The 23877-nt window shown below is 40.7% G+C and overlaps 1 protein-coding gene across 1 annotated transcript; it reads left to right on the top strand.

Annotated features, from left to right (window-relative positions):
• The first annotated feature begins 12858 nt into the window (after window positions 1-12858).
• LOC122765481 lies at window positions 12859-17786 on the top strand. Its single transcript, XM_044019743.1, has 5 exons — window positions 12859-12941; window positions 13035-13374; window positions 13938-13972; window positions 16908-17231; window positions 17506-17786. The coding sequence occupies exons 1-5, from the start codon at window positions 12899-12901 to the stop codon at window positions 17727-17729; spliced, it is 966 nt and encodes a 321-aa protein (XP_043875678.1). The 5' UTR covers window positions 12859-12898; the 3' UTR covers window positions 17730-17786.
• The last annotated feature ends 6091 nt before the right edge of the window (window positions 17787-23877 follow it).

The raw sequence follows: 23877 nt of genomic DNA, 5'->3' as shown, positions 1-23877 counted from the left end.
TTTCTTTGTTCTCCTGGATTTGTTTGGAGGGAAGAAAAGGGGGGTCAAAGGGAGGAAGGGGCGGGTTATATAGAGTTAGGGGCGTGGTCCAGGTAGGTGTGGCAGTGACGAGGCAGGTGAGGTGGAGACCTGGGATTTTAACAGCCGCCCCTTCAAATGGTACATTTGAATTCTACAAATCACAAGTTAGTGGTGAGAGTTAGGTTCAAGTGGTGGAAGAATGACGAGCCGGGCCACAGGTCTAAGAAACTTCTTGTCTTTAGATGTAACCTCTACAGTTCGGGTCCTTCCATCATGACTGGGTAGGATGCGTGATACTTTTCCTACAGACCATAAGCCTCTAGGCAACTGGGGGTCCATTAAGAGTACTACAGTCCCCTCCTTCAGATTCTGGGTGTCCTTTTGCCACTTACTCCGTGTTTGTAGGTTGGGAAGGTAGTTTCTAATGAAACAGGACCAAAACTGATCAGCTAATATTTGACTGTGCCTCCATCGTCTCCGTCCAAGCATGTTAGTGTCTGCATACACAGCCTGTGGAAGGGAAGCGTCTCGCCGCCCCATCAAAAGGATATTTGGAGTTATAGGGTCAGGGTCTGCGATGTCAGAGGATGCATATCCAATCGGCTTAGAATTCAGAATTCCTTCTATTTCCACTAGGGTTGTGTGCAAGACCTCGTCAGAAACAGTTACTCTGAGAGCAGTTTTAATGGACCTGATTTCTCTTTCCCACATTCCTCCAAAATGAGGGGCATTTGGAGGATTAAAGTGGAACTGTATCTGGGATTTACTTAACTGTTCTCTCAGGTGTGGATTCATGGCAGCAAATGCCTCTCTCAGTTCTCTGTTTCCTCCTTTAAAGTTGGTGCCACAGTCTGAAAGGAGCTCAAAGGGCTGTCCTCTACGTGCAATAAAACGCCTGAGGGACATAAGAAAACTGTCAGAGTCAAGGCTATTCAATAGTTCAATATGAATGCATCTGGTGGTCATACACTTGAACAGTATTCCCCATCTTTTTTCTATCCGTCGTCCCAGTTTAATATTTAGGGGGCCAAAACAGTCTACTCCTGTAGACCAGAAAGGGGGTTTCCATAACCTCAGCCTGGAGGAAGGTAGGTCTGCCATTTTCGGATAGACTGGTTTTGCCCGCCATTTTCTGCACTCAGTACATGACCATTGATGTTTTTTAACAGCTTGTCTGCCTCGGAGGATCCAGTAAGCACGGCGTATTTCGGCAAATACTCTATCAGGTCCTGGGTGCAGGAGTCTCATGTCATAGTCCTGAATCAGAAGCTGTGTTAGAGGATGTTTAGGGTCGAGTACTATGGGATGGATAGTGTCAGGGTCAAGATCTGTAATCTGTCTAAGTCTTCCACCCACTCTTATCACTTCCAGTGTTTCATCAAACTCGGGGGAAAGAGATAACAGACGGCTATGGGGGGAAATTTCTTTACCGGATTTCAGTGCTTGAAATTCCTCTGGGAAACTCTGGGATTGGGCATGAGAGATTAGTGCAATTTCAACTTTGGTTCTCGATATGCTTGTAGGGTCAGAATTTGAAAGACAGGTTGCGGTTTGCATTATTTGATAGGTGGCATCTAACAGATTTGTCCAGGAGCTGTATTCCTTTGGATTGGGTAAGTCATATGGCTTAGCGGTTTGTGTGAGACCACAGAAAAGGGGTTTTCTCAACTCTGTGGTTATCTCTGTAGCTGGGGTTGGGCAGACAGGCCATTGACTAGAAGGGAGGTGAAGGAATGCAGGACCGTTATGCCATCGATGTATGCTAGTCAGCTCTTTGAGCGGCTTACCTCTGGTAATATCGTCTGCTGGGTTTTGTTTGGTGTCAACATACCTCCAGTCACTGGATGAGGTTAGTTCAAGTATCTCCACAATTCTGTTGGCCACAAATACCTTATACCTGCAGGACTCAGAGTAAAGCCATGTTAATACTACAGTGGAATCAGACCACAGGAAAGTTCTGTCAATGAGGACCGTTAGTTCGGATTTGATCAGTTTACTTAGCTGGGCTCCAGTCAGGGCTGCAGATAACTCCAAGCGGGGTATAGTTAGCTGCTTCAGGGGGGCAACACGTGATCTGGCCATTACAAGTGAGACATTAGTTTCCCCCAGCTCGTTTGTTGTTTTCATATATGCTACTGAACCATATGCCTTTTCTGAAGCATCACAAAAAATGTGCAGTTCTCTCTCTGTTACTGTTGATGAAGCATGGGGGTTGTTACCGTCGTACCACCTGGGAAAGGAGATGTGGGCCAGATTTGGAAGTTCACTCTCCCACTCATCCCAGGCATGTTGTAAGTCACCTTTAGGTATTGGCTGATCCCATTGCTTGTTATTTACCCAGAGCTGCTGGAGCAGGACTTTGGCTCTGGTGGTAAATGGGGTAATGTAGCCCAACGGGTCATATTGTGAGGCCAGCACTTTATACACATTTCTCATGGTTAGAGTTTGGTAGGAGACAGGTCTGTGCCTATAGCCCAAGGTGTCAAAAACACAATGCCAGCTGAGTCCGAGAGCACCCTCTACAGGATCTACCCGGTTCTGGGTCAGCCAGAGTTCAGCACTGTCTGATCTGGCAGCTGCTGGTAGGTGTTCGACAACAGATGGAAAGTTGCTTGCCCACTGCCTAATTTCGAATCCACCAGTGGATAACAGGGCCCTTATTTTCAGGAGGAGCTCTTTTGCTTTGTTGGGGCAGGGGAGTGATCTAAGGCAGTTATCTACATAGAATGATTTGAGAACAGTTTCAACCACCTCCTCGTTCCCTTTACTGTACTCCTGCACATGTCTTTGGACGGCATATGTCGCGCAGCAGGGGCTACAGGCTGTACCGAATGGGAGCACTTGCCATTCATATACTGTTGGGTTTTCTTTCCGTTTCATGTCACGCCACAAAAACCTGAGAAGTGGTTTGTCCTCTGGTAAGAGTCTTACTTGGTGGAACATTCCTTTAATATCTCCGGTCATAGCAACTCTATGTTGGCGGAAACGCAGTAGTACACCAAGCAGTGATGGACCTAATGTCGGGCCAGGGAGGAGCTGGTCATTTAGTGTTTGGTCTTCATATGTAAAAGAACAGTTGAATACAACACGGTGTTTACCGTTATGCTCTACCAAGTGATGGGGAATATACCATGATTCTTGTGATCCTGTAATCTGTCCAGCATCAAGCTCTGCAACATAACCGGTCTCCTTCAGTTTGTTGATCTCATTATTGTAGATATCGGCCAATTTAGGGTTTTTCTCAAGTTTGCGCTCTGATCGGCGTAGAAGTGGCATCACCGATTCAACTGGGGCAGTCAGTTGTGGTGCATTTTTCTTCCTCAGCAAAGGGGTTGCATAACGTTGAGTTCCTCCTATGTGTAATCGTCTGGTCTTTGCATTCAAAAGGTCCATGGCTTCTTGATCTTGTTTTGATCTAGTGATTAACTTTTCATTTCTGAAGGGAAGGGTGTCTACCTGCCATAGTTTCTCTACATCATGTTTTAGCTCAGCATAAGGGTTAGCTTGTGATGTGAATAGGCATTGGGTGGAATCGTATGACTCACCAAGAGAAGTAGGTCCTTGTAGGGCCCATCCAAGCCTTGTTCTCACTGCAGCAGGTGCTCCCCTCGGACCATATTGAATTCTCTCCATCGGTGTGATGAGGAATGGGTTGTCTGATCCAATGAGGATGTGTGGCTGAACTTTAGAGAAAGATGTAAGTGGGAGGTCACGTAAATGTTGGTAGCGTTGCTTGAGTTTCTCTATTGGATAACTCTGCTCAACAAACATGATTGTGTCGGCGGTGAAAGCCCTGTCAATCGAAAATTTTCTCTCAGGGGATGAGGCAGCAGATAGTTTGAGGTTTACTGTTCTGCCTTCTAGGGTCTCTGTCTGCTGTCTCACTGTGCGCAGCTCAAGGGTTTCTGGCTCTCCCTCCAAACCAAGATACTTAGTAGCACCTGGTAACAACATTGTACGTTCTGAACCATCATCTAAGATGGCATATGTATCAAATGTCCTATTTCTGTGGAAAAGTCTCACTTTAACTATTTTTAGTAGTACTTTGGGTGACATACTCTGTGGGTTCACATACAGCACCTTTGATACTGTTTGGACTTTATTTACATCATGCAATACACCTAGGTGTCGGCCATTACATTTGGGGCAAGGTTTCCTCAGGGTGCAATCCGCTGCTTTGTGGGTCCTCCCACATCTCCAGCATCTGTTTTGTTCCTTCAACCATTTTGTCACTTTGTCGGTGCTCAGATCTTTCAAGCTTTCACAGTTTGTGAGGTAATGGGAGGTTGACTGACAGTATGCACAAGGATACCTCGTTTGGGGTTGTGGCTGATATCCTGATGCCGCTTGTCCTCGTGGTGACCTCCGTTCAGCACTGTGAAAAATGGTAGCCGATGGGGATTTGAATTTTTGACCTGCATCTCTCCTTTGAATTTGGGGACCACTGATTTGAAGGCTGTTAGCTTGTGCCACTACTGCCTGACATTCTGACTCTCCTTCCAGCCATGCAGAAAAGTCCACCAGGTTGTAGTGAGTATTGGAAGAGGCTGAGCGGGTGTGTCTAGCAAAGTTGGAAACTAGCTCTACTGGGAGTTTACTCAACAGTCGCTGCACATGTGAGGCACAGGCCAGTTCTGCATCACCTTCTCTTGATTTTAGGGATTGTAACATGCCAACCAATGACCTCACTCTAACGGCAAAGTTTTGAAACCCTTCAGCATCTCCACGAGCTGATTTTGGGAGGTTTAATAGGGTCTGGATCTCTGTTAGGGCCAGTTGATGTGGCTGACCATACTGACGCTCTAAGGCTGCCAGCGCCTTGGTGAAAGGTTGTGGGTCATGGGCGTAGGAAAGTGCAATATGGCGAGCAGAGGGGAGACGTAAATGATCCAATAGAATATGGAATTTGTACAGTTCAGTTTCCTCTGCAGGTAGCAGATTAGTAAAAGCCATCTTTAACATTACAAATTCATGAGGATCATTATGAATTAAATAAGGGAATGAGGGTCCCTCAACTCGTGATGGATATCTGTAACTCACGGTTTGCTGTACAGGAGCCGCCGGTAGCAAGAAACTCGGATTGGGGGGAATTCCTGTAAACTGGGGGGCATATGAAACGGGGGCTGACTGGGATACAGAGTATTGAGGTTGAGGCTGTTGCACAAGCTGGTGAGGCACATGATGCTGGTATGAAACTACATTACTTGGGTGGTATGCAGACGGCCTTGAACTGGCTGGTGGAGCTTGAGGTGTAGGGATAGGTGGAGGCTGCATTGCACGTGAGGGGGGCAGAGTCCCCTGAGCTGGTGGCCACTGACTGTGAAGGCCATAGCCAGCTAAGGCTATGCCAGCCCCAAGAGTTGGTACTGTGGGATATGTTTGAGGGGGGGGGGCATAGGAAGAAGAGGCTTGTGGCATATGGGTTGGTAGCATTTGAGGAGGCATGCTAGGTGTTGGTTGAGACAAAGGAGGGCGAATTTCATGCATGTGGGTAGAAGGGGCATCAGAAGATAGGGCTGATCTTACAGGCACATAGAGACCAGATTCTGAAGCTCTTGAGACTGAGCTTTGAGGCATATATGAGGCAGTTACTGGGTTTGGTGGTACATGAACTAATGAAACTGAAGGTAATGGACTTGAGGGCTCCTGCTGTCGAAACTCTGGCTCATGTCTCACAAAGGTAATTGAGGGAGGTCTCTTCTGTTCACGTTCTACGTTCAAGGTGGAGGGCTTATGGACACAAGGAAAAAGTGTTTGGACTGATTGGGAAATCTTTCCAGGATTTAACACAGGTACTGATTCGGTTAGGTTAGGTTCAGATTGGGCTTTCTCACACTGAGCTCCTGTGTCAGTCGGTACAGGCTGGTTCCATTCATATGCTGCTTGAGATTCCTGGGACTGTATGCCAAACTCTTCCTCTGAACCTCCCTCTGAATAACTCTGTTCATACTGTTGAACTCTTCCAGTTAACTCTTGCACCATACTCCTTAACTGTGCTACTTCCTGTCTTAATAAAGCTGTGTCTGAAGTCTCTACTCCAGGTTCTGCACATGCTTTTGTTTGTGGGGGGGGGGGCCTGCCATAAAGTTCGGTTTGGTAATCTTGTAGATATTTCGGTGGCGCCCTCTGTCGATGTGGCCTTCCTTCCTGTTGTCTTCCATCACCGTCGTCCTCATCAGGTAAAACAGCATGTGGATCCATTTTCCAACATAGATATTCAATCCGGCTCGAAGGACCATGAAAAAACTGTATGCTATATTGGCGGTGATTCGCTGAACATCATACGTTGGGTGCACATTTAGACACAGGATCCAGGCAGCTTTCCAAATTCCAATATTTTATTTGTAAACAGGTAATGAGGGGTGATGGTGGATGATTTTGTCTATGAAAATGATAAAGGAAATATTACAATATAGAAAGTATCAAATATACAATAAGAAATTAAGTTGTCCTAGACTTACATCAGTAATGCATCCACTCTTACTTTCCTCTCTTAGGCAGAGGGTTAAACACAGGAATCTAATATAATGAGACACAAACGATAAGTAAATCTTCAAACAAAATGTGGTATCAACCAAATGAATCAGCAAGAGTGAATGTCTATAAAACTCACAGCAGTGTTTCTTTGTTCTCCTGGATTTGTTTGGAGGGAAGAAAAGGGGGGTCAAAGGGAGGAAGGGGCGGGTTATATAGAGTTAGGGGCGTGGTCCAGGTAGGTGTGGCAGTGACGAGGCAGGTGAGGTGGAGACCTGGGATTTTAACACTAATGTAAAGCTCATTGGAGATAACAATAAACACTCGATCTCTGTGGTGCAAAACAACTGGAGAACAGAGCACCATTTTTCTGCTGTATGACCTCCTACAGCTGCTCCTGTTGTAATGACACACAAAATCATCACAATGTCAACAGTAGATCATTTAACCTATATTATGACAATTTACATCAATTATTTAAGCAATTGAATTTTTCATTATTAATGTTTTACATTTTCAGATTATGTGCTCTTTTATTTTTACAACAATGACAAATAACTTGCTGGCCGGACTCATCTACTGGATACATTCTGATTTTTAAGAAAAAAAATCAATTCACTTATGCACCCACATTTATTAACATTGTGCCCAGTTTTAAAAATTGTGAATTCCATCTGATACATTCATGAATTTGGTAAAGGCAGACCAAGAAAAAAATAAACTACTTTTTGAATCATGACAGTTTCAGAGTGATATAGTGTTACACGTCGGCAAATTTTTTAGTTATGTTTGTTTTGGGAGTCACATTTTGTCATTTCCTGTTTTATTTTGGTGAGGTTTAGGGCTTCGTGTTGGCCTGCACCTCGTCTACCTTGTCCTTGATTATTTAAGTCTCTGTAGATGCTGGAAGCAGTTGCACCTTTTAAAACTAAACCAGCTGCTAAATCCACGTTATTTAAATGATGACTTTAAGTAAATGTAAATGTTAATGAAGACACAATGTTTAGAATGTAATTAGTGCTTGTCCACTGAACTCAAATAAAAGCAGTCACAGCCTTTTCATCAACACTGTTTCCACAAGCATTCGTCCATACATCAGTTCACATTCACAAAGGCAAATCTCAAAAACTCTAAATTATAAACAAATGACATGTGTAATAAAGTTATTGGTTTGATATGTAGGTGAATAAAAGGGGAAATCCTTCACAATTCTACATCATGGAGCATTAGTAGTTTAATGTTCATCAGTCCAGCTGATCTGGGGCCTGATGTACAAACACGACTTGAACACAAAAAGGTTATGCTGGTTTCTATGCACATGATGGGAATTAAAAAATGTATTTATAGTAAATCTGCAGACAGAAGTGAAGTCAAACTACTGTGAGAAGTTGCTCAGTCTCTGTAAAGTCTTCTCAGACTCTGTCAGGTGCTGATGCTGCACTGTACATTATATTTTCAATGAAAGAACAATGACATACATTAACAATAATTATGTCACTGATAAACCATTAAGTTTTAATCATTTATGATAAAAACATCAGAGAGGAAGTAGAGCAGGGCTCATCAACTTCAGAGCCAAGCAGAAACATCACTGAAACACCACTGAAATATCACTGAAACATCACTGAAACATCACTGAAATATCACTGAAACATCACTAAAACATCACTGAAATATCACTGAAACATCACTGAAACATCACTGAAACATCACTGAAACATCACTAAAACATCAAAATATCACTGAAACATCATTGAAACATCACGAAACATCACTGAAACATCACTGAAACATCACTGAAACATCACTGAAACATTACTGAAACATTATTGAAATATCACTGAAACATCACTGAAACATCACTGAAACATCATTGAAATATCACTGAAATATCACTGAAACATCACTGAAACATCACTAAAACATCACTGAAACATCACTGAAACATCACTGAAATATCACTGAAATATCACAAATATCACTGAAACATCACTGAAATATCACGAAACATCACCGAAATATCACTAAACATCACTGAAACATCACTGAAACATCAGTGAAACATCAGTGAAACATCAGTGAAATATCACTGAAACATCACTGAAACATCACTGAAACATCACTGAAACATCACTGAAACACAGATGACATGTTACCAACAATTTATTTGTCAGATGTAAACACACACAGATCAGATTCCAACTTACTTGGACAATTAAAAAGAAACTGTCAAGTGATTTTGAAATCCATGTTAAAGCATGTTTTACAGAATCATCATGAAAAACAGGAAAATGTTGAGAAAAACATATTTTCTGTTTTCTTCCATATGATAAGAAGATAAGAGTAAAAAGTTATTCTGATGACACAGTGAATTTCTGTGTGTGAACACGGTCAACTGCTGTGGAGACACTGACATCTCCATCTCAACCCTCTCCTCACCCTTCTCTCTCCTCTCCTACTCTTCATCTCCTTATTTGCTCCTGTCCCTCCTCTTTCTTCTCTTACCTCTCCCTCTTTGCTCCTCTCCTCTGTTCCCTTCTTCCTTTACTTGCTCTTTTGTCATTTTTGTCAGGCTTCCTTCTTCTTATGAACGATAGGTGATGAGTTGATGATGCAGGAAAAGACCCCACTGACACAGGACTCGTACTGAACAAAGGGATTTTATTTAGTTACAAGTCAGGCGTCAGAACCAAGCTCTGCAGCAGCTCGGGAGAATGTGTTCTTGCCAAATCTCCGAACAGTTCTGCCCCAGAAAAGCAAAACTAACCTTGTATAGATTTTCTAGCATTCTTATTTGCAGGCATCACATGTTTTGACACCCGTCTTTCTCCTGTTTCCATAATGCAACATACTTGAAGAACAAGTCGGCTCCAGATATACTATACTGTCCCATGTTTTTTAAATTGGACAATATCACCATTTAGTCAACAAGAGACATCTATATTTCCTAATTAACCATATCCAAGACGGACCCTCAAGCTTCCTGTCATATACAAGATGCCTATTGTACAACGTATAGTCTGACTTGTCATGTGTCCAAGAGACCCTCTTGTCTCATGTTTACTTATTAATGTCAATCATCAATATATTTAAGTATTAAACATTAGCTGTGTTAATGTGTTCTTCACATTCAGCAGCCTAGTTTTCACTGTGGGGTCCTGGTGCTCTCTCACAGAGAACCAGAGTTATGTGATTGTTGATGAGTCAATCCTCTCCCTCACCTGCAGAGAATATGTGACAGATGTAAGTAGCTGATTCATTTATATTCATATCACTGTAAAATATGTTTTAAAGGAGCGTAAGTGGGAGAAAATGACAACAGACAACGCCGCAAATAAATAGCTTTGTTTAGCTTGTATCCCCTTCAGGAATGACCTTTTGTGGTATTTAGATCATCATCATGTATGAATAACTTTACAAAGGAGACAACATTTCCAGCAGGACCTAGTCCTAAAACTAACTAGTTATCCTCTAAGCTTACATGCTCCTTCAAGGTGGATGAAATTCATGGCAGTAGAAGACTTGAACTGGTAAAATTGGTTACACTTTTAAGGATTAATAGTGTAAGTCAAATACAAGTCTTAGCAGTTTATTGCTCAGGCCTATATTTACCAACCTAAATTAGCTTGGATAACAAACTTTGTACAACAATATTAAATGATTTATCTTCCCCTGAAATATCTAAAAAAAATGTATAGCTACACATTTAGATTGAGTTCCATTAATGTAGAAATGTATGTTTATTTACAAAAGCTAAAGAGAATTACAAATGTCTACTTGATAACAATGCTTTGCATTCATGGTTATGCCTGTAAGCAGCAATGGATGACATCTATAAAGAACTACTGGGTGCAGTACCATAAAATGTCTGCAAGTGGAGCTCGAGAGCAAAAAAGGGTGAAACACCAGGGCTGGAAAACAGGTTTTGTACCAAATTGAGGACCTCTGTTAAACAGTGTACAACATGTTTTCAACCTAAGGAAGTGATTTCAGTGAAAACCAAGGGAGGACCGGCCAAAATGTCCTCACTTTGTAAAAATGACCTCACTCTGTGGTTAAAAACTCACACTCAGACTCAGCATGCAGAAGAACACAGACACACACATGCACACACAGACATGCACACACACACACACACACCAAACCTCAGAGAAAATCAGTGATTTTAGCTCACAGGGACACAGGAGCTGCTGGTCCTCTGCTGTCTCGTGTGGTCACTTTGTGTCACTGAGTTAAGTCTAAATTAAATATTTTAAAAGCTGAATTTTATAAAATAAGACATTTGAACTTAGTGATGGAGGCAGCAGAGGATCAACAACTCCTGTGTGTGATGTTTAAATCATTGATTTTCTCTATGGACTTTGGTGTGGGAGAGTGAGTGGTTCACAAACTGCTCCAGACACAGGGGGCGCTCACAGTGACATCAACCCCAAATATGAATCAGTATCTGATGCAGCCACTGTTTGAAAAAACATGACCTTTCCCTTTAAGGACACAGTGACGTTGATTATTAGAACTGTTTTTGTGTTTTTACTGTGAAAAACCACAGTGAACGGAAACACACACACACACACACACACACAGGTGTGTGTTGGTTCAGTCAGTTTTTTTAAAGTTTAATAACCACAGAGAACAGATTCATATCTGTGAAAACAAGTGACGTGTTCACTGTCATGTCTTCACTCGCATGTATTCACTGTCATGTGTTCACTCAGCTTCAGTAAAGTTTCACTGTCATGTGTTCACTCAGCTTCAGTAAAGTTTCACCGTCATGTGTTCACTCAGCTTCAAAGTTTCAACTCAGTTTCACTGTCACTTTCAGTAAAGTTTCACCGCATGTGTTCACTCAGCTTCAGTAAAGTTTCACTGTCACTCAGCTTCAGTAAAGTTTCACTGTCATGTGTTCACTCAGCTTCAGTAAAGTTTCACTGTCATGTGTTCACTCAGCTTCAGTAAAGTTTCACTGTCATTTGTTCACTCAGCTTTAGTAAAGTTTCACTGTCATTTGTTCACTCAGCTTCAGTAAAGTTTCACTGTCATGTGTTCACTCAGCTTCAGTTAAGTTTCACTGTCATGTGCTTCAGTAAAAGCTCAGCTTCAGTTTTCACTGTCATGTGTTCACTCAGCTTCAGTTAAGTTTCACTGTCAAGCTTTCACTGTCATGTGTTCACTCAGCTTTAGTAAAGTTTCACTGTCATTTGTTTACTCAGCTTCAGTAAAGTTTCACTGTCATGTGTTCACTCAGCTTCAGTTAAGTTTCACTGTCATGTGTTCACTCAGCTTCAGTTAAGTTTACTCTCAGAAAACCTTTACAGACTAAAACACTGTTTATTCATTATATTTGTATACTTTTCACTTTTCCTGTCTTTAACCAACAAAGGTCCTGATCATGAAAAAGCTCTTATTGATTTGATCGTTTAAATGATTCAAATCCACACAACACGCTCATTTTCCATCTGAATCAAATGTTGTGCATAAACGACAGGATGATGAGATTTTGTGTGGAGGATAAATCTATAATGTTTCTTCAGAGTCACATGAAATGATGCTCTTCACACACACCGTCACCGTCTTCTGATCATTTACAGAGAAACAACGGTTGTGTCCATTAAAAAGCAGCAGAATAAACGTGTTTGTGTGAAACACAAGAAAAGAAAATCATTTTAAAGCCAGGAAGTTAAAGCAGAATCAGAATAAGGTACGTGGTTTAATGTCCTTAAAAATGCTGTTTTCATACACAGTGTTTTATTGACTTATTATAGAAACAGAGGTTTCACAAAAGGTAATTCTGTAAAAGCACTCACTCTCCCACACCAAACCTCATAGAGAAAATTACTGATTTTAGCTGGTGGACACAGGAGCTGCTGGTCCTCTGCTGCCTCCTGTGGTCACTTTGTGTCACTGAGGTCAATCTGAACAAAGGATTTTAAAAGCCGAATTTATAAAAGAAGACATTTGAATTTGAAGGAGAGTGAGTGGTTTACGAACTTCAGTTTATCTCACAGTGAGATAAAGACGTGATCATGTGACGTCGAGATCGTAGAAACTTAAACTGACGTAGATTTTCTTCACTTTTGTTAAAGCTGAACTGTCCCTTTAAGGAGACAGAAACATAATTCTTCTTAAAGTCGTCTTCATCGTCGACTTTAAACACAGTTTCACACTCAAGTGAATTCTTCTCACATGAAACCTCTTTTTTTTTGTCTCTCACTCGGTGGAAAAACCACAGCAGCTTCAGTGGAGACGCCTGATCAGCAGCTGCAGGGGCTGATGGGAGATTTGACACCGTGTCTTTGTGAAGAAGAAGAAGAAGAAGAATTAGAAGAAGAAGAAGCAGAAGAAGCAGAAGCAGAAGCAGAAGCAGAAGAACAAGCAGAAGAAGACGCAGAAGAAGAAGAAGAAGATGGTTCTGCTCCGAGCAGCTGCTCTGTGCTGTCTGTGTTCAGGTGAGTGTCTCCAGCCAATCAGAGGCCAATGATCTCGACCTCTGACCAGCATCACCTCACTGACCTTCTGTCCATCTGTCTGTGTGTCTGCAGCGCTGGTTGCCATGGCAGCAGAGCTGATCCAGGAGCAGCTGTCATTGACCAGAAGAGTTGGTGAAACTGCTTCTTTCAGCTGTGGAGGACTTGACCTGTGTGGCACTAATGGGGTCTGGTACCAGAAGAAAGAGACAGAAACTTTCAGAGTGATTCTGCGTATAAATAGAAACAATGGTGGCATTTATTCTGGTTACAATCATCCTCAGATTAAAGACTTCACAGCTGCGATGAAAAACAACAAGAAGATCTGTGAACTGAAGATAAACAAAGTTCAATCCTCTCACTCAGCCTCATATTACTGCTCCTGTTATGATTCCCACAGTGAGAAAAGTTTCCTGCTGCCTGAACAAAAACCAGCTGAAGATCACATGTCATGTGACAGGAAGTCCAGGTCACATGGTTCCCCTCCATCATGTTGTTTCATCAACGTTTGTTTGTGAAGAAGATGAACGTGTGAAAACAGTGGTGTTGGGACGAACGTGTGAAAACAGTGGTGCTGGGATGAACTAGTGAAAACAGTGGTGTTGCGATGAACGTATGAAAACAGTGTTGTTGGGATGAAGATGAACGTGTGAAAACAGTGTTGTTGGGACGAAGATGAACGTGTAAAAACAGAGGTGTTGGGATGAGCGTGTGAAAACAGTGGTGTTGGGACGAAGATGAACGTGTGAACTAAACTGTTAAGATGTAAAACAGGTTGGGATGAAGATGAACGTGTGAAAAAACAGGTGTTGAGATGAAGATGAACGTGTGAAAACAGAGGTGTTGGGATGAAGATGAAAGTGTAAAAACAGAGGTACTGGGATGAAGATGAACGTGTGAAAACAGAGGTTTTTGGGATGAAGATGAACGTGTGAAAACACTCAGGTTTTTGTTCCACTGTGTTTCACTGTGGTTCAGGATCTTTGGCTCTGGAACTAAACTTTATGTAACAGGTAAGAAGTCACTTTTAATTTGCTATGAAAACATGAATATTAATTGTTACTTAAAGCTTTAATTACCTGTTATTACTGACATTATCCGTAGCTTTATAGACCCTTGAATCACCTCATTCACATGAATAAATGTTACGTTAAAACATGAACGACTGTTAGTAAATGCTTATAAAAGCATTAAGTAATGTAAGTTAATTTTCCCTTATTGTTAAGTGTTTTTAGTGGTGGTATTTTTATGATTTGGTCACAAAGAAACAAAGTCAAACACTGTGAACGAAGTACAGACAGAAACAACATGAAAGTGAAGCAGATGGAGGTGTTTTATTTGATGCTTCTTATTTATATTAAACATGTTTGGAAACATGAGTGCGTGTTAAGTTTCGGCCGATAACGACCGCCTCGCTCTTATCAAAGTTTAGACATTTAAACATTTAAACGCTGCAGCAGCGACGCTAACACACGCATCTAAAATAATAAATATAGAAATAAATCATGAAATTCAAACATGTCGCAAATGTAGCAGAAAAAAACAAAAAAGACAAATTAAAGACGTGAGAAAACGCGATGGTAGATCTCAGTAATCGACTGAAAAACAATCACGAACGATCAAAATACAACAATAAATGAGAAATAAAGACATTAATAATAACAAAGAAAATACAAATGAATAAAATGGATTCAGAAAGTACGATCTAAAACATGACAGTCGATAAAATAATAAGAAATTCTGTTGAAACTGAAAAGTGGAAGAAATAAATAAAAACTAAAATAAATGAATTTGTTCTACTGTCAACTGTCTGGATTTAACTGTAAACATTTTTACATGATTTTGTACAAAAACTAATAATCATATTTAAAAAATGATTACTTTTAATTTGTATGATCATAATGGACCATATTAATCTTATTAATAATAACATACGTCTGTTTTCTGTAGTTAAAGGTTTAAATGTTGATCCTCATAATTCCACACAGATAAATACAGAATTATCTATAAAGTTTATATTTCATATTTCCCTACAAATCTCTACAAGATTAATATTGTTTTTAAGTTCATTTGTCGTCAAGAGCAAAGTTTAGATTCTCTCTGATTCTCACTTATTATATTTTATGAGTGTATTCATGTAAACGTTTTACATTCATACGTTCATTTGAACACATTATGACACAGTTATTATACAAATCATGTTAAAAAATAAGACAAATATAAAAGTATAACCTGCATCATGATACATTGTTTGAATCAACAGTGAATCTCATTATAAATATTATATTATTGACTAAAAACTGTGCAACATAGAAATGTGATTAATATAATAGTGTTGATTTCTCTGTGACATAAATTAACAATGATACATGTTTAACTCATATATTGATAGTATAATAATATATATTCAAATATGTTTGTATTTTGATTGTTTCTGTTTTCTGATGATAATATTCTTTACGTGACCATAAATATTTATTATGTTGTTAAAGTGAAGAATTTATTTAAACTTAAAGTGTAAATAAATGAATCATGAGATTATACATTTTGTATATTTAACATATTTTAGACGGATATACAAAATAATTCATTTGCTATGTAAACAAAATAAATCATGGTTAATGTTTTGGTAACTTTTTCATTTACAGACAGTTTTTTATTATGAAGCAATTTCTGTGAAATTTACTCACAAAAAATCCTACAAATAGAATTCAATATTTTTAAAGAGTAATTATTCATTTTAATGACAGTAAAATAACAACGTTTGGTCGTAAAATGAAAGAAAATCTGATAAAACAGGAGGTTTGTTTTTGTTGAGGTTAAAATATTATTATTTATTTTTCACTCTTTTCAAACCAAAATACATGAAAAATATAAAGAATACAAATGATAATAATTGTAGCAGTCATTCCTGTTCATTCTTATATTTTCTGATATTATACTATATTCATCACTATGTAAATGATTGACTTAAAGTTATTTTAAATATGATCAGATTTGTATTTTAGTTAAAGTTGTATTTGAATTGTCTTAAATTAAAGAATATAATCTCATGAACTTTGATCTGATGATAACATAGAAGACGACGTACAGGACAGTACATGTATGTAAATGTCATTTATGACATTTATGACACTGATATTGTCACATATGTCACTTATATGTTCAAGATTCAAAGACTTTTATTTTTCCTATGTACAGGACACACAGAAAAATCGAAATACTGCTGATCATTACTCGTCGGCACAAGTTTGAAATAAGATAATATAAAAAAAAAGGCAACAGGATATGTAATGGTAGCAGCAGATACCACAATTGTGCAACAGTGCAGGTGCAAAAGATAAAACACAGAGTGCAGAGGGAGGTAGTGCATAGAGTTCAGCATCCTGACAGCCTGACGGATGAAGCTGTTGGTCAGTGTTAGCCGTGCCAGCTGGATAGTGGAGTCCGGGATGTTGTCATGTAGTCATGTCTCTGTGAAAATGAAAACACAACAGACTCTCACATCACACTGCACACATCTCAGAAGCTGTATGTGATCCATTTTATTGTCCACTGAGCGTATATTTGCTGTAATGAGGGATGGTATCGCTGGTCAGTGTGGGCTAGCTGCCAGCCTAGCTTGGATGCCTCCTCGCTTGCCTCGCTTCTGCTTCCTTTCACACCGCTTCTGACGCCTCCTCTCTGGGTGAGATGTAGCGTGCGGGTCTGGTGATGTGACAGTAGTTTCTCTGTCACTTCCTGATTGTTGTGGTGTTTTGTGTCTTTCTTTATATCGAACAAACAGCGGCGACTGTATCTTGTAGTCAATACAGACGTTACACTACGGACGAAAAAGCGTCGTTTTATTCGTACATATGTTGTATTTGTTCATACAGTAGATGACAAATATAATACATTATAATATTATACATATCATTTATGTTTCATATGTTTTTACTGCTTCAGATGACCCGGTGGTGGCGCCAGTGTTGACCGTGTACCCAGCAGTGTCCCTGGAGGGGCGGAGCTCCCTGGAGGGGCGGAGCTCCCTGCTGTGCGTGGCCTCGGCCATGTCTCCTCCTCCGGTCCAGTTCTTCTGGAAGAGACAGAGGAAGGAGGGCGGTCGTCAGGAGGAGCTGCCCCCTGCTGAGGAGGGAGAGCAACTGCAGCTCAGAGAGTCGGGACGCGTCACTAACATCAGGCTGGTCCGTCATGACGCTCTGTACGCGTATAAATATCGCTGCTACGTCAGACACGAGGGAGGAACAGTGGAAGCTCAGGTAGAACAAGGTAATAAAATTATTTGATTTAACTTATACATATACTGTATGTAGCACTTTAACATGTACGTAAAGTTTGTTTTAACAAAATAAAATCAGACATTTAACATTTCAATTTAAAATGTAAACTTTAAGTTAAAAATGGTGATAAAATAAAGTCAAAAGTTGAAATTTCTAAAACTCTCCTGTAAAAAGTGTAAAAAGTATAAAAACGTCCTGAAAACAAACGTAGAGCGTGAACGTAGACAAAGACTCTGACACCAAGTCTGTTTGAATCTTTACAGAAGTTTCTGCTCTTCCTCCACCGTCTTCTCCTCCACCGTCTTCTCCTCCACCGTCTTCTCCTCCACCATCTTCTCCTCCAACATCTTCTCCTCCACCATCTCAGTTCCAGGTCCGGTTGCTGGTTCTGTTCTACTCACTGCTCATCCTGAAGAGTCTGGTTTTCAGCTCTGGACTCTTTGTGATCACAGTCCTCACAAACCAGAGAAGGTCCAAACATGGCTGACTGATCTTCTTCTCTTCTCACCATCATGACGTCACACACACACACACACACACACGCACACAAACACACACTCACTCTCCCTGCACCAAACCCCATAGAGAAAATCAGTGATTTTAGCTGGTGGGGACACAGGAGCTGCTGGTCCTCTGCTGCCTCATGTGGTCACTTTGTGTCACTGAATTAAGTCTAAATGAAATATTTCAAACACTGAAGTGATAAAATAAGACATTTGAACTTAGTGATGGATGCAGCAGTGGATCAACAACTCCTGTGTGCTGTGATGTTAAAATCACTGATTTTCTCTGTGGACTTTGGTGTGGGAGAGTGAGTGAGTTTACAGACGTCCACATACACTGACCCCTAGAGGACATTTGGACTCATGGTTCTGTTCTAACTCACATGTTTTATTTACTGGCATCAGAACCAACTTTAAATCAACAAACTCATTTTAGTTCCATCTGTGTAATTTCACATCAAAAGACAAAAAAAACCAAACAAATAAATGTAACAAAGTTTCAGAAAAAAAGTGTTTGTGTCATTGTTTCCTGTCATTATTATTATTACAGTTATAGTTGGTGTATATTTTCAGTTTTTTGTTTGTTACAGAGTTTGTGTATAAAACATTTTCACTGTGTCTTATTTATGTTTATGAACACGACCGCACATTAAACCTCTTCATGTGGTGTAGAGAGACCTCTTGTGGTGAATAGTGGTATTGACCATGCTAAAGTAGAACATGTTCATATTTCTGCACTTGCTGAAATGTTTCTTTATCACAAATCCTATATTTTATAAGGGGATTAATAAAAAAACTTAATTAATTCTTAAACTCTGGTTCTTCATCTGAGTCTGTAACACAGGTTGTGGTGCCCCAGCCGTTACGAGCTCATGATCATAGCATGTCCGGTCATTTAGGTATTCAGAAAACATAAATCTTTTTCTGGCCTGGTCTGAAATCAGATGTGACAAAATGTTGCCGTTCATGCCACACATGCCACGTTACTGGCAAACCAAATCAGGTTCTTCCTGTCGCTCCATTAAAGCCCATACTTGTTGTCAAAGAACCTTTTGAACAGGTTATTGTTGACTGTGTCGGCATATTACCAAAAACAAAGTCTGGAAATCAGCACATCCGCACAGTCAGTGTTGGGAAGATTTCTTTGCAAATGTAGCCCCGGTTGGAACAAGGGCCTTTCTGCATGGAGTTTGCATGTTCTCCCCGTGTGTGCGTGGGTTCTCTCCGGGTTCTCCGGCTTCCTCCCACAGTCCAAAAACATGCAATGTGGGGATTAGGTGAATTGGACACTCAAAATTGACCATAGGAGTGAGTGTGGGAGGCCCTGGCGAACTGTCCAGGGTGTACCCCGCCTATCGCCCGATGTAGCTGAGATTGGCACAGCACCCCCCGCGTCCCTCTGGTGGAGGATAAAGATTAAATTCAAGATTCAAGATTTCTTTATTGTCATACCAACACACATTAGACATGAGGTCAGAACGAAAATCAGTCTCTCCAGAACCCGGTCGGCCCAGCAATAAGAAGAATAATAAAATAAGAAATAAGAAATAAGAACCGACAGTTTAACTTAACAAATATAACTTAAAAGAGATCAAAACTTTAAACCTCTGGAGGTAAGGTGCTGTGCAAAAAAAGAATTGGTGCAAGGGTGTGTACGGTACTAGGGGCATGTGCAAAGTACAGTACGTTGGGGGTGGGGGCAGCAGGGCTATGGGGGCTACAGAGAGTTCAGGAGTCTGACAGCTCCAGGGAAGAAGCTGTTCCTCAGTCTCGTAGTTCTGCTCTTAATGCTCCGTAGCCTCCTGCCTGAGGGGAGGTGGGTGAACAGTGTGTGTGCCGGGTGAGTGGGATCTCTCATGATGCAGGTGGCCCTTTTCCTGCATCTGGAGGTGAAGATGTCCGTGATGGTGGGGAGGCTGCTGCCCACGGTTCTCTGTGCAGCTTTCACCACTCTCTGCAGAGCCTTCTTCTCTGCTGCAGAGCAGCTGCCGTGCCACACAGTGATGCAGGAGCACAGGACACTCTCCACTACACATCTGTAGAAGGTGATAAGGGCTGACCTTCCTAGTCCAGCGCGTCTCAGCCTCCTGAGGAAGTAGAGGCGCTGGTGTGCCTTCCGGACCAGGCTGGAAGTGTTGCTGCTCCAGGTGAGGTCGTCCTTGAGATGCACGCCCAGGTACCTGAAGCTGGAGACCACTTCCACCGCTGTTCCTCCGATGTGCAGGGGAGAATGGGGGGGATGTCTGCTCCTCCTGAAGTCCACGATCATCTCCTTTGTTTTCTTTGTGTTGATGCAGAGGTTGTTTACCCTGCACCAACCCTCCAGGTGTTCCACTTCCCTCCTGTAGCTGGACTCATCATTGTTGCTGATGCGTCCAACCACTGCTGTGTCATCAGCAAACTTCACAAAGTGACAGCTCGGATGTATAGGTGAGCAGTCATGAGTGAGCAGGGTGAACAGAAGGGGGCTCAGCACGCAGCCCTGGGGGGAGCCAGTGCTGAGGGTGATGGAGGTGGAGGAGATGTCATGAATCCTCACTGACTGCGGCCTGTCTGTCAGGAAGTCCAGGACCCAGTTGCAGAGGGGGGGGCTCAGTCCAAGTGAAAGGAGTTTATGGATCAGGGTCTGTGGTATGATGGTGTTGAAAGCAGATGTGAAGTCGAGGAAGAGCAGGCGGACATATGAGTCTTTGCTCTCCAGGTGAGTGAGGGCTGTGTGGACCACAGAAGAGATGGTGTCCTCTGTGGATCTGTTGTTCCTGTATGCAAATTGGTGGGGGTCCACAGTGATGTCGATGCTGTCCTTGATGTGCATTCTGACCAGTTTCTCGAAGCACTTCATGACTATCGGGGTGAGAGCTACTGGCCGTCATTCAGGCCTGTCACTGTGGAGCCTTTGGGGATGGGGATGATGGTGGCAGTCTTCAGACAGGTGGGAACAACTGACTGCCTGAGGGAGGTGTTGAAAAGCGGTAGATGATGACTGACTGACTAAACTTTATATTTATATTTAAATTGTGTGGTTTTATGTTTGCTGTTTAATTTGATCTGATAGTGCACTGTTGTTTGTGGTTTGATTATATCTGTGCTTTTAATTATTTTTACAATGCAATGTGGCCTTTGCTAGTCTGAGTAGTTTTATATTAAGATATTGAAACTGTACTGTTACCATGGCCCAAAAACCATGATGTATACAGACCCGTGGGAAAACTGTACCGTTGCACCCCTACCGCCCACCAGTCGACCTGCTGGACATATTTTTCATTTTACAGCTTAAGGTGATAACATTTTACAGGTCAACACGGTGGTTACATTTGGTGCACATTTACCTGTCGCTGCTGGGACCTCTTTTGTTTGCTTTATTACGTCCCGGAGGAAGTCTCTCCTAGAAGCCTATTCTCTTCTCTCAATTTGGCTATAATCACTGCAGCTACTTCAGCCATCCTTGGCGTTTGTGGAGCTACTTCATCTGCACGGTCTGCATTACACAAATTGTAGACATATTGTACACTACTTGATATGTAGAATCAGAGTGTTGTTACAGTTTGGAAAAGTGCTCTATAAATAAAGTGTATGAATATTAGTATTATTAGAATTAAGAACTTTCATGCAAAGAAGCAGCACGATAAAAAACACACAAATCCACATTTCCTCAACTGTCTTGACACACACATACCGTGGTCACCACTGAAACCACATGTGAAAAACTTTGTGCTTTAAATCCACAGTGTTGTGCAGGTTGTGGTTAAAGTCATGGGATATGTGTGAAGACTTTTGAAAACTATGTTCAAGGTATGAAAAACAAACTACTGTTTGGTCCACATGAATTGCTGCTGTGCAGACTGTGGTTAGAGTTTTGCACATGTGACAAATGTAACATGTGTGTACAGTTCAGGGACAGAGTATTGAACAATTCCTATTAAATACACTTAACACTATTTACATTTTTTTACATTTATACATAGCTATTTAACTAGTAATAAACGTTAGTAACGTGTGTGTATACCTTGCACTAACCTTTAACTCCTCTTTAGCCTTTTTAATGCTATTTCAGACAACCTCTACTGGAGTGCTAAATGTACAATATTACTACCCAAACATGTTATTTATACTTTAGGAAAAACAACTTAATATAGGAATATATCAATAAAATAAAACAAAACAAAACATGATTAATTGTGCATACCACCAACCAACTATAATAACAGTGCTGTCAAGTGATGCAAAAAATTGTGAGATTAATCTCACCTAAATTGCTGAGAAAAGCCCTTACGATGATGTATTTTAACTTCTATTCATTATTAAAGCAGATCAAAAGATTGATATATAACCAAAAGTGGCTTTATAAAGTCATTTATTGTTTTAACAATAACTTGAACAGATACAGCCATTTACATTCTGCGCTGTTCTTTTGTCAAACTTCAAATAATTAGAAAATACAAATGAAATAAAACATCAGATAAAGTAGCCTGTTGGTCATACGCGGGGTACTCCCCTCCAGTTTAGTTTGGGGAAGAGCTTTGCTATGGCTCGCCAAATTGCTAATGTCTTCACTGCTAACATTAGCTGTGGCTGCACAAGTGGTAGACTAAACATGAGCTGCTGCAGTGGTAAGCTAACTCCTTCTATCACTTTACCTTTATTAAAGGTGCCGTCTGGGTGTTTTTGAAATGTAAATGTCCCGTTCATTGGGCCGCGAACTCTCACATGCTCCTCCTCAAGTTAGAAATCAAAAATTAGATTAATGCAATTAAAAAACATAACAAATATATGATCATTTGACACGCAATCATTTGACACCCCTAAATACAGAGAAATAAACAAAGGGCCGGGCCACACACTAGAGGTGACATATTGACACATGAATACTGTGTGTATTTCTAACTCACCTATAATGTATAAAGAACATTGCACTCAGTGAGAGCAGTGATGCTGTCCTTTGGATTGAATGATGGCCGACATGTCAGGAGAAAGTTTGGTGGTTGAGACACGAAGGACTTCACAGAGATGGCTATCAGTCATTCTGGTTCTCAGTCTGCTTTTGTTCTGATTTAACAGAGAAAACGTTTGTTGACATATGTATGTTGAGCCGAACAGGCTCATCATTCTTTTCGCGTGGCGTCTCATCAGAGGAAACTTGGCATAATCCAAACTCTGATAGAAGTCAGGGAGGGAGAGAAGCTGATGTTGACTCTTCAGAGAATCATCACATTGCATTTCAATCAGGTCGAACTGCAGACTCTCTTCCACCAGGAAGGGGGTCGAGAACTGCTTGATTTGTTTTTCAATGACAGAAAAATCTTGGAAACGCTGGTTGAATTCTGTCACGAGAGATGCAATCACAGACACATATTTCTCCTTTTTAGCAGAAAGCTCGGTCTTTGGAAAAGCAGACTTGATTTCAGACAGAAAAACACACTCAGAAGTGTGCAGCATTAAAGCTTCGTATTTCAACATTTGGGTACAAACAAGTACGTAATTGCTTCAAGTAAGCCAAACTATAAAGTGCTACTCATTAGTGTGATGTGCAAGTAAGTGCTTTTTTTTGTCGTCATCTTAGTCGAGGTAGAGTCGAAAGAGATGTGTGTGTTTTTCTTTTTAATTAGGCTCGAACCGAGAATCAAAAGCACACCATTGCATTACTTGTAAATCTATATTCTCCTTCATTGTTCCAAATATAAATTTGGGCTTCAATCCATGGATCCTGGAAATTTGAAGATTTCTCGGGCATTTTATAAGCCAGTAGTGCCTGAATAAGAGGATCTTTCACAATAGAAAGTTCTATGTCCTTCCACCTAGCAGTAAATGATGGAGTCCACAAATTCATTAAAGTTTTAATTTGAGCCGCATAATAATAGTCTTTGAAATGAGGTAGTGCCAATTTTTCTTTTAAAAGTTGTGGTGTTTTGAATTTGACCCTTGGCCTTTACCCTGCCAAATGAACCTAGAGATGATTTTATTCAGTTCTGAGAACCTTTTTTTTTTTTAAACAAGTATTTATTAAAGATTTTCTTAATTTAACAGAAGGCAACAAAACACACACAAGGCACATCTACAAACAGGAAAATAAATAAATAAGATGAGTAATAATAATAATAATAATAATAATAATAGACATTTTACCATCAGCAT

The sequence above is a fragment of the Solea senegalensis genome, linkage group LG1 (genome assembly GCF_019176455.1).
Source record: "Solea senegalensis isolate Sse05_10M linkage group LG1, IFAPA_SoseM_1, whole genome shotgun sequence".
NCBI classification, from domain to species: Eukaryota; Metazoa; Chordata; class Actinopteri; order Pleuronectiformes; family Soleidae; genus Solea; species Solea senegalensis.
Note: the sequence above shows the minus strand (reverse complement) of the source record. Positions and strands in the feature narration are given on the sequence as shown.